Here is a 10,852-nt window from a genome sequence, read left to right on the forward strand (position 1 = left end):
GGGGGGGGAAGATGGTTAGTGGCGGGGAAGAGCACCGGGAAGCGCCGCCGGGATGGGGGGGGCGCCCCCAAAGGCGCACACCCCCCAACCCATCCCATCCCATCCATCCCATCCCATCCCATCCCATCCCATCCCATCCCATCCCATCCGCATCCTCGTCCCCGTCCCCATCCTCATCCTCATCCCCATCCCACCCCGCACCGCTGCACCGCACCGCCGACGAATAAATAACGCCACCCGTCCGTGGGTATTTCCACGGGGGATGCGGGTAGGGTACCCGCACCCCCCCACGCCCCCATCACACGCACCACCACCTCCCCCCCTCCTCCCCCCGGACACTCCGCCGTGCCGGCTCCGGGGAGCCCTTCACCGGGACCATCCCCTCCACCCCCCTTAAAAAACACCGAGGGGGGTGGGAGGAAAAGGGGGATATTGGGGAAAATAATAATAATAAATAATAAAAAGATAAAAAGCGGAGGCGCGCACACGCAGAGGGAGGCAGAGGGAGTTTGTTGACATGGCTGCACATCAGAGGGAGGCAGAGCCGGGACCCGCAGCGGCTGGCGGGGGGAGCCTGGCGGGGGAGGGGGAGAAGGGGGGTGCGGGGGGGGGGGGGGGGTGTCCCCTCCGTCCCTGCCCCGCCGACAGCCACCGCAAACCGGCGGCGTCTCCGCGGGCTGTGCGGTAAATCCGGCGGAAAAACGGCGGGGTCTGTGTCGGGCTTGCGCTGAGCCGGCGCCGGCAGCTCCCAGACACAAAGCTGCGGCGGGGGAACCTTCCCTAAACGTGGCCTGGGGGGAGACTATAGGACCCTATAGGTCCCTATGGCACATATACGTCCAGAAACCTACCCCTGGCACCTTGCGGCGTGATACGACCCGGGCAAACCCGAGAGCAGAAACCCCTTCGCCCCCGTGAGTGTGCACCTACACACGTCGTTCCGCGTGTGCGTGTGTGCACAGGTACGCGCGGAGAGGTATAGAAGCATCGGCGCGTTTGCACACACACACGCGCACACCCCGTTCCTGTGCAAACACCAAACCCCAAACAGGGGGTGATGGTGGTCCGGCTGCTCGTGGAGGGACTTGCGAAGGGAACTACAGTCGTGGAAAAGTGGTGTGTATGCCTCGCATGGTTGAAAACATCCACGTTGTTTGGGAGATTAATAATAAATATTAAAAAAAAAAAAACAACACAACAAAACAAAACAAAAAATAAACCAACAAAAACCGACACCACATCAGGATCAGAGGGAGGCAGTCAGCTGGCAGTGCGGTTTAACACAGATCAAAGCCAGACTTTGCTAATATATAGATCTGTATATGAATTAATGCATGTTAATGGCCCCCAAAAGGACATTACAAAATTGGGGATGTAGAATTACGACCCTGGAAAGACACAACAAATTATTCAAAGCCAAAAAAAAAAAGGGGTGGAGAAAAAAAAAAAAATCTGTCGCAACTGCATTTTTTGAAGTTTAAGTCTTCCCGTATCAAGAACTGGCTTTACAAAGATTTCTGAACACCTTCATCTACAATGCTATGGCCTCGAGCAAAAATACAAATAAAACAAGCCATAATTCAGGAACTTCTGAGGAGGAGAACCTTTGACCCGGGCTGCGGACTTGGCATCCCTCAGATATACAATTATCTGAGCCAGGCTGCTCTGCTAATCCATACTGTACCTTTAATGCAAGGATATTTTGCAACATCTAAAGCACCAGGTTGCAACATATATATCTATCAAAAGCTCGGGCCTGTTCTTGTTTGCAATATATATCAAAAACACAGGCCTGTTCATATGTTGATTGCCACAAATCACACTCCATATTTACATATATCTTGCTATTTTACATGCATTATCTGCCCATTATGCATTAGGATCCTATTCAACTTCCAAACAATGCAATATGAAAGGGTCTTACTGACACCCTAGCAGGGCTTTTTTCTTTATGCCCCATATGTCATACCCTTAAGGTTAGTAAAATATTTATCAGATATTTACGATAAGTGCACCTATAACTGCAGGTCACTGGACAATGTGGACGGGGAAGCTGCTCGCTAGAAGGGCGGCAGCCTGGGGAGGGAGTGGGGGGTTGGAAAAATACGCCTTGGGTTTTGCCTGAGACCTCCAAAGACTCGGGATTTTCTCGTGCCGATAATATCTATTGAGCTTTAATTATTTTAAATGGTCTGGCATATGCCTTTACTCAGGTTTTATTCCGCATCCTTAAAGGTGGCGGTGGGAAGGCTTAACTCTCCCCTCAGAACGGGATTAAAAATAATAATAATTAAGGGATGCACCGCTCGATTAGATTATGGAGCCCAGAGAGGTGCAATCCATGGGAGAAATAATGCAATCCGTGTTTACCCGAGGTGAATTATTATTCCATCTCAGAAAGTGGGCTAATGTGAAAATCCTGTGTGTGCCTCACTTTTTTATATGGCAGTGTGTCAATAAGGGAAAGCTCTATATTTCTTCCTGCAGTCTATGGAAAAGAAATTATGTAAATAAATAACCATTACTGTTCAGCACACTCCAGCCTTCCCCCTTTTGTAGTGGCGGGAATGTATTTCATGTTACGCGTTCAGAAGAGTTTAGTGTTCAGAAAATATAGATGTAATCAGCTGGCATCTAACTAGAAATCAAAGTTCTTATTGCGCTGCAAATAGATTTATTGGATTTATGTTATTTGGCCTGGTCCCTTCCTGGAAATGTTTATTTATGACGAGGAAAATGTAGGTGCAGGAATTAATAACTCTAAAGTTTGAGCGGGGGGGGGAGGGGGGGGGAAGGGGAACAGGGAAGGGGGTTAAAAAAAAAAAAAAAAGCAGGCAAGAAAGGAGCAGGTTTTGGGTCACGACCCAGTCGTTGGACAGTGTCCAGAATTTTACGGATTAAATACATGCTCTCCGGAGCCTGAACGTAAAAACCACAACAGGAGAAACCCATGCCAGCTTTAAATACTTAGTCCTTAGCAAAGGACTTAGGACAATATGCCTAAAAATGTCTTTTCCATCAGTCAAAGTTTGTTTAAAAGTTGGATGACTTTGAGAAAGGCTTCCCATGAATTCCCCTCTGGCTAAGCAATCAAAACAAGTTTAGTGAAAAGTGGAAATGTGCGGATGGGGGTAAGGGGTAGATTACTCCTGACAGCTGTATTTCCATTTTCTGAGATGCCCCGTGCGATCCTGCTCCAAAATAATATTATTGTTCCCTTCCTCAACCCCATTCACGCTCCGCTCCATTGTGGGAAGGGGCTTCTCCCCTCGCAGACATGTAGTTATTACATTTGTTCCTAATGTAGGTGAATGGAGGGCTCCTCTAAAGCCACTAACTGCGTTTCTAGCCACGGTCGATTGTTTGGGGAGGGTAAAGGGGGGAGATATGGGGGATGTGTGGAATCAAGAAAAGAAAGAGAGAAAAAAATAAAATGCCCTCCCAAATTTGTTCCCATCTGTGGCAATCGCCTCCCGTGGCCTTTGGTGGGCGGAAGGGCCGAGGCACAGGCCAGCCCCCTCTCTGCTTGGGAAGACTGTATCAAAGTTGGGTCCGACCAAAAAATTATATTAATGATCATCATCATAATAATCATAATTAAAAAAAAAAAAACACAACACCAAAACAACCCAGAAGGGTTGTCCCCGACTGTCCCCGTGTATTGGATGAACACCCTGAAACAAATGGGAAGGGAAAGTCTGCGAGTCTGCAGGCAGGCTGCGGAGTTAAATCAGCCTGATAAATGCCGGCAGGTCTCTTTGTCACTTTTGAAAAACATGTTTCCATCAAGAAGACTTATTAAGATAAAATACATTAAAATGTCGAGCTGGCTATTCAGTAAATCTTCCATTTGTTTTAAGATCTGCACTTTATCCTTTGCAAAGAAATATTCCCTCCAACGCTGCGAGACTGCATTTGCACTGGAAGTAAAAGGGGGCAGTCACAGTACACGTCTCCGACCACCCTGCATACAAATTAGATACTCCTGTCTAAATAAATTATCTGATGTTCAAATCGATATTAATACTACATTTGCTACATTACAATATTGTGCAAATTTAGGAGTCATTTTAATACAATGTAAATACTATTTTTCATGCATGAAAGGCAACAAATATTGATGGATTATAAACTGCTTACTGTTAAACAAGGCCTTTGAACGATTTGCCATCTTTGTTCAGGAATGCTTTTAATTTTGCCTCGGCCTAGTTTTAAGCCAGATTTATTGGAGCTGTTTAGTTACCGCTAACCGGGATGACTGGTTTGAAAAAGGGGGGAGAAACCGGGGCAAGAGAGGAGCAAGGGGATGGGGGGGGAGAATGGGGGGGAGGATGGGGGGGGGAAAGGAAAAACAAACAAGCAGAAAAAGTGGCAATTAGCCCCATCGTGGCGATAATTAGAATAATAATTAAAAAATGACACCACCAGGCCTCTTATCTCGCCTTGTTTCCATTTCCTATATTTCCTCCACATCGTTCTCCTTTGATGTTTATAAATTTCTCCCTCGCAGGTTACAATAATAGAAGACGTATTATATTCTTATAGGCTACGACCAGAGCACTTCAAAGGCGACGCTAATGCACTTTCCCGCTAGTTAATTCGAACCATCTATCACAGGGAAAAATTGTTAACATGCATGTTTCCACCGCCTCCACTTAATTTGATATTTTATATTTTTTTTTTTCAGTATTTTTTGGGGGGGAGGGGATGGGGGTGTCTGAGCACCGGTGCTCATTTGGGCATCGGTGGGGATGAAGGGGAGGTTGATCCCTGGGCCGGGGCATACATGCTACCTCGGCCTTCCTCTTCTTCTCTTTAGAAAAAAATCAACTTTAAATGTATTTTTTCTCATTTTTCCTCAGGTGGTGTTTTTTTTTTTTTTTTGTTTTGAATTGTTTTGTTCGGTTTGGTTTTGTGGGGTTTTTTTTGCACGGCGCACCCCCCTCCCCTCTTCCCCTTCCTCCCCTCCCCTCCCCTCCCGCCACCTCTCACCTGAGGTGAAGAGGACGATGGCTTTCAGGCAGCTGTACTCGGCCGAATCGACGTGCAGCGCCTTCAGCTTCTCCACCTGCTCCTGGAAGATGCGGATGTGGTCCATGAAGGCGACGACGCGGTCGGCCGACATGGGGGAGGCGTGGAGGCCGGCGGCGGCCAGGAGCGGGGCCACATGGAGGGGCATGGAGCACTGGGCGGCGTTGAGGACGAAGAGCTCGCTCCAGGTGAGCCGCAGCAAGGCCACCTGGTCGGTGATCTGCAGGTCGGGGAAGAAGGGGATGTTGCGGGCCCACTCGACGGCGCTGAAGAGCAGGCGGGCGGCCAGCTCGCAGATGTTCTCGATGCCCATGATGTTGTTGGGTTGCATGCACTGGCTGCCGTAGCGGGAGGTGGGGTAGGGCTCGGCCCGCAGCAGCAGGGAGATGTATCCCGAGAGATAGCAGTGCCCGTTCAGGGGGTCGCCGTTGGTCAGGGCGTACTGGCCGGGGTTGGGTTGGGTGGGCGGCATCCTTCCTCGCTGAACCGCTGACAAAAAGAAGGAGAGAAGGAGAGGAAATGTGCATCCAGGAGGATCGCAGGCATCGCCCCGGCGGCGCTGCCAGCCAGCCGGAGACAATGCCGGGCTTCTTTCTCTTCACCCCATCACCACCACCCCACCACCACCCCCCCCCCTTCCATCCTCCCCGCCTCGCCCCCGGCAGACGCACAGACACGGACAGACAGAGGCATGCGGAGCCGGGCAGCTGCAGCCGACCTGCATCACCCCCCACAACACCCCCCCCCCCCCCCCCTCCGCCCCGGCAGCATCGGCCCCGACCCCTGCTCAGGCAGCCCCAGCCCAACGGCAGCCAAGCTCCCCACCCCCCCCCCCACCCAAAGCAGACAGGCTTCACAAAATAAACACAGATTAAAAAGAAAGGCAAAAAAAAAAAAAAAAAAAGCCAAGGCAAACAAGACAAATCCGCACCCCCCCAACCCCAGTCCCCCTCCCCTCTTGCAACAAAAAGCAGCCCCGCACGTTAAAAAAAAAAAAAAAAAAAATCAAAGAAATCCTCCGGTGGTGAGAAAGTGGGGTTAAAAATCACAGCCAGCTGTTAAAAACATAGCCAAGCTCTGTTGTGGATCCCAGCCGATTGCCCTGGTAGCACTGAGATTTACAAGTGAACTGCTGTGTCGCTTTTAAAAAAATAAAATAAAATAATTCATAAAAATAAATGCGTCCGTATTCTTCAAAAATACCGCGTCGTCACCCTTCAAGCTGGAACAGGTCGCAGCCCCCCAGCTCCCCACTGCTAACTTTATTACACAGAACCAGCTTTCCATAGAGGACCCCCCCCTCCCCCGCCCAGCAAAGTTCTCCCTGCTAAAAGGAAGAGAAAGATTAAATATTATCAAGGGAAGGGGGGAAATAAAACAAAAAGGTCCGAACTTACAATAGCCAAACATTCGTGGAAAAAAAAGGGGACGGTGTAATTAATATCTTTGGTGCGCTGTTGCCACTGCAAAAGCCTGCAGTCAGCGTTGCACAGTGAATGCACAAGCTTGCAACTGCAAAAACACTGGATTCATTAACCATCTCCACACACAGCGTAAGCATGCCTCGAGTCCCGAAAGCTGACCAAAGTTGGTTTTTTTTTTTTTTTTTTTTCCTTTCCTCCCCTTCCTGAGAGTGTGTGTGTGCGTGTGCGTGTGTTTCACTCCATCAGTGCCAGCCTTTCCAGCCGCATGCCATGTAAACAAAGGTAACTTCAGGGGGAAGACACGGCCACTCGGGCCGCTTCCCTGCACACGCAGACACGCACTCGCACACCCGCACACGCTGGCTGGCACACACACGCACACGCAGATCACTCCTCTCGCCGGCGTGACACAATTTCTCAACTTTCTCTTTTCTTCCCCACCGAGCCCTCCTCGCCTCCCGGGCCGGACCTCTCTCCTCCTGCCCTCCAGCCCACCTCTCCCTCTTCAATCGGCTTGTAAACTTGGCAGTTATTTTTCAATTAACTGCGAGCACAATTCTAACTTGGGTTTGTTGTTTGTTTTTTTTTTTTATTATTTTTTTTTTTCTTCTCTCTCTTTTTTTTTTTTTTTTGGCTCCCCCCCTCCTCTCCCAGACGCCTACCAACCACCCCTGAAGCTATCAATGAAGTCGTCATATTTGCGAGCTCTTTCAGATCTGGAGCAGCTTCATTCTTTTTCTTGTGGCATATAAAATATAATTTTAAAACCAATTAAGGCAGTAGTAATCCCCGCTCCGCAAAATTGACTGTTTCGCTGATGTGACTCTAAGACATCTTTAACGACAGTCACAGGGTAAACTTTAACTGTAAACCGAGAAAATACATTTCGAGGAGAAAGGAGGGCAGGAAATCTTCCTACGCGAGAAAGAGCCTGAACGCAAGGAAAACCACAGCGACTCTTGGAAAGGAGGAGAAAAAAAAAAAATAAATAGCAGAGCAGTTGGAAATGGTGAGGAGCCCGCTGCCAGATGCAGGCTGCGGATTCTGCTAAAATGAGAAGGACCGGTAAATAGGTTATAAATCGCGATTTGTATGCAGGCTTTAAGGAGAGGGTGGAGTTTGATGAAGAAATAAAATGAGCAGCGTGCTAAAAAAAAAAAAAAAAAAAAGAAAAAAAAATGACAGAAGTACAGAAACCCGGTTCAGTCACAAACTTTCCTTTGAACGCATGGAGTGAAAACAAGGCCAAATCTCGCACAGAAGCACACTCCGGGGCACCGGGAAGCACAGGGAAGCGGAGATACAGTAGCACATTTCCCCCTCTTTTTTTTTCTTTCCTATTTTTTTTCCCTTTCCTCCTTTTTCACCCCCTTTCCTCTTTTCTTCCCTACTTACACGTCTTTCATCTTTCTTTCGGGGAGGTAAAAAAAAAAAAAAAAATGAGGCTGGGAAATGGATCTACCGAGAAGTGTTGCGGGTTTAAAAGAGAAATGATGGGGTGGAAGGGGGGGTGGGGGGGGAAGGAAGCTGAATGGAAGCACATCTCATACGGGAAAGAGATGTATCTCCCCCCACCCCCCGGTCTCATGCCAACAATAGACAAAACCACATCCAAACACACGCACACGCACACACATACACGCACGGGAGCGGAGACAGCGGCTAAATGATAAATATTTAGCGAGCGATCGTAATAGTAATAATAATAGTAATAATAATAATAATAATAAAATTCCGTGCACAATGAGCGGGGAAGGGGCGAGCGCGGCGGTGCCGGGGAAGGGGGTGGGGAGGAGCGGGAGGAGGGCAGGAGGCACAAACCGAAAAGCAAAAGAAAACACCACCAACCACCATCAACAATAACAACAAAACCTGGCGCAAAGCTGCCAGATGGAGTGCAGGCAGAGGGGAGAGATTGACATGTGCATGGAAATAGAGAGGCAGAGACCTAGATCGCCACGGAGAGCCGCAAATATATATATATATATATATCTGCGCGTGTGCGCGCGTGTATATATATGTATATGCATATAGGTGCGCGTGTGTGCGCGTATGCACAGGCAGAGACACACAGACAGAGGGAGAAGCCCCTGGCACACGCACGCCTGGCACAGCCGCGGGGAGAGGGGAGCGGTAAATAGCATAGAGTAGGGAAGAAATATTCACCTTCCCGCCTCATGCCCACTTTGAGGCACTTCTTGAGGCGGCAGTACTGGCACTGGTTGCGGTGGTGCTGGTCGATGGGACAGTTCCTGTTGGCGCGGCATGTGTAAGTTAAGTTCCTGCGGACGCTCCTCTTGAAGAAACTTTTGCAGCCCTCGCAGGTGAACTGGCCGTAGTGCTTGCCGCTGGACTTGTCCCCGCACACCACGCACTCGATGTGCTGCTGGCTCTGCCCCGAGCCCTGCTGGCCCGCTCCCTTGTCCCCGGCCGTGCCCGGCGTGGAGGGGGGTCCCGGCTGGCTGGGGGTCTGCGGGGTGTGCGGGGCGGCCGAACCCCCTTGCTGCTGCTGGGGCGGCTGCTCCCGGGCCGGTTGGGCGGCGGCGGGGTTGGGGCCGCTCGGGGTGCCCCCGGCCACGTCTTCCTGCGGATCTCGCCAGCTGCTAACTACCATTGCCATATCTCGGGCCCAAAAAAGTGCTGGGGAGCGGCGCGTCTCGCTGCGGGCTGCCGGGGAGAGAGGCGGGGGGCGGGCGGGGGGCGGCCGGCCGGGCGCCGGGGGCGAGCGGGGAGCGGGGGGAGCCTGCCTGCCGCCTGCCTCCGCCTCGGCTGCCGCCGCCGCCGCTGCCCTGCTGCCGCCGCTGCTGCCGGCTGGAGCCGCTCCTGCCGTTTTCTTTATTTTATTTATTTTTCGCCGCGAGCCCCCCTCCTCTCGCTCTCGCTAATTTTTTTTTTTTTTTTTTTTTTTTAGGGAGGGGGAGGGGGGCGACGGAGGATTTTCTCCCTCTCTCTCCCTCTTTTTTTTTTTTTGCCCCCCCCCTTTCCTCTTCCTCCCTTCCCTTTCCCTTTCCTTCCCTTCCCTTTCCTGCGCTCCCCCCCCCCCCCTCTTTAAAATACCCCCGCCTGGCCGCTTCCCCCCTCCGCTCCCGCTCTCCCCGGCTCTCGCCGCCTCTCCTCTCCTCTCCTCGCCCTCCCCCCCCCCCCCCCCGCCGACCACTTCAAGTTGCAAAATCAGAAACGGCGAACAAGGCTGTCGGGAGAGGCATTCAGGAGAGTAACACGCCGGACACGCACAGGCAGGCAGACACGCGTGCACACGCCCGGCACACGGCTTCCCCACTCGCGCACACGCAGACACGCACACGGGCGCAGGCACACGCGGTCCGGGCGCTACGAGCGCGGAGGATGCGCGGGCATAGAGGAAGCCGCCGCGCCGCCGAGGAGGAGGAGGAGGAGGAGAGGGAGGAGGAGGAGGAGGAGGAGGAGGAGGAGGAGGAGGAGGAGGGGAAGGAAGAGGAGGAGGAGGAGGTCGCCGCTCGCCGCTCGCCGCCGCCGGGGCCCGGCCGCCGCCGCTCCCGCGGAGGCTGCTCCCGCCGCCGCAGCCGGTGCCGCCGGTGCGGGCTCTCGGGGAGGCGGGAGGTGGAGAGAGGAGCCGTCGGCCGGCGATCAGGGCATGGAGGTGTCCGGGGGCCAGGTCCAGGGCAGGGCGCCGTCAGCCATGCAGGGCGGCGGAGCCGGGGAGCGCGGCGGAGGCGGGCGGGGAGCTGAGGCAGTTTGATCTCCTGTCGCGGCGGCGGAGGAGGAGGAGGAGGAGGTTGCCGGTCGCTGCTCTTTCTCTCCCGAGCTGCTCTCTCTCGCTCTCTGTCTCTCTCGCTCGCTCGCGCTCTCTCTCTCCTTTTTTTTTTTTTTTTTTAAAAAAAAAAGGAAAAAAAATCGCAAAAAAAAAAAAATCGGATGTGACTAAATTCGCAGAGGAGACGAATTCACGGCGAAGTGTAAAAATAGAGAACGGGAATAATAATGACACGCGCAGGAAAAAGAGAGATCCAAAGTAGGTCGGGTAAATAAATCCTCTTCTTTTCCTCTTTCTTGCCCCTTCCTTCTTCTTCTCCTGTGAGAGCGCACGATGCCGGTTGCGAGGAAGAAAAAAAAAAAAATTAAAAAAAAATCGGTGGAAATCGCCCTCAAAAAGGTTCTTTTTTTTTTTTTTGTTTGTTTGCCTAAAAAAAGTATTTCGGCTAAAAACTCATCAGCCAGAAGCGAAGCCCTCCCCCAAAATAAAAAAATAGGCAAGAATGGTCAAAATAATAACGGTATTAAGATGTGAACGCGTTCTCTCTCTCTCTCTCCGGGCTTTTTTTTTTTTTCCCCCGTCTCTCTCTCTCTGCTTTTTCCCCTTTTTTCTTTCTTTCCGAGATTTTTTTTTTTTTTTTTTAGTTTCACCTCTCTCTTCTTCT

The 10,852-nt window shown here is 51.3% G+C and overlaps 1 protein-coding gene across 1 annotated transcript in view; it reads right to left on the reverse strand.

Moving 5' to 3' along the window:
* NR2F1 (nuclear receptor subfamily 2 group F member 1) overlaps positions 1 to 9,455 on the reverse strand; it is a gene marked incomplete at its 3' end in the record, with an annotated part of 12,360 nt that extends 2,905 nt beyond the window's left edge. Inside the window, exons 1-2 of the mRNA XM_082497334.1 lie at positions 8,622 to 9,455; positions 4,993 to 5,520 (exon numbers count right to left, since the gene is read on the reverse strand). Coding sequence (XP_082353460.1) covers positions 4,993 to 5,520; positions 8,622 to 9,075 — 982 coding nt within the window. The 5' untranslated portion in view covers positions 9,076 to 9,455. The remainder of the gene's footprint in view (positions 1 to 4,992; positions 5,521 to 8,621) is intronic.
* Positions 9,456 to 10,852: the final 1,397 nt, after the last annotated feature.

Source organism: Vanellus vanellus, assembly GCF_965231255.1.
Source record: "Vanellus vanellus genome assembly, chromosome: Z".
Classification (NCBI taxonomy): Eukaryota; Metazoa; Chordata; class Aves; order Charadriiformes; family Charadriidae; genus Vanellus; species Vanellus vanellus.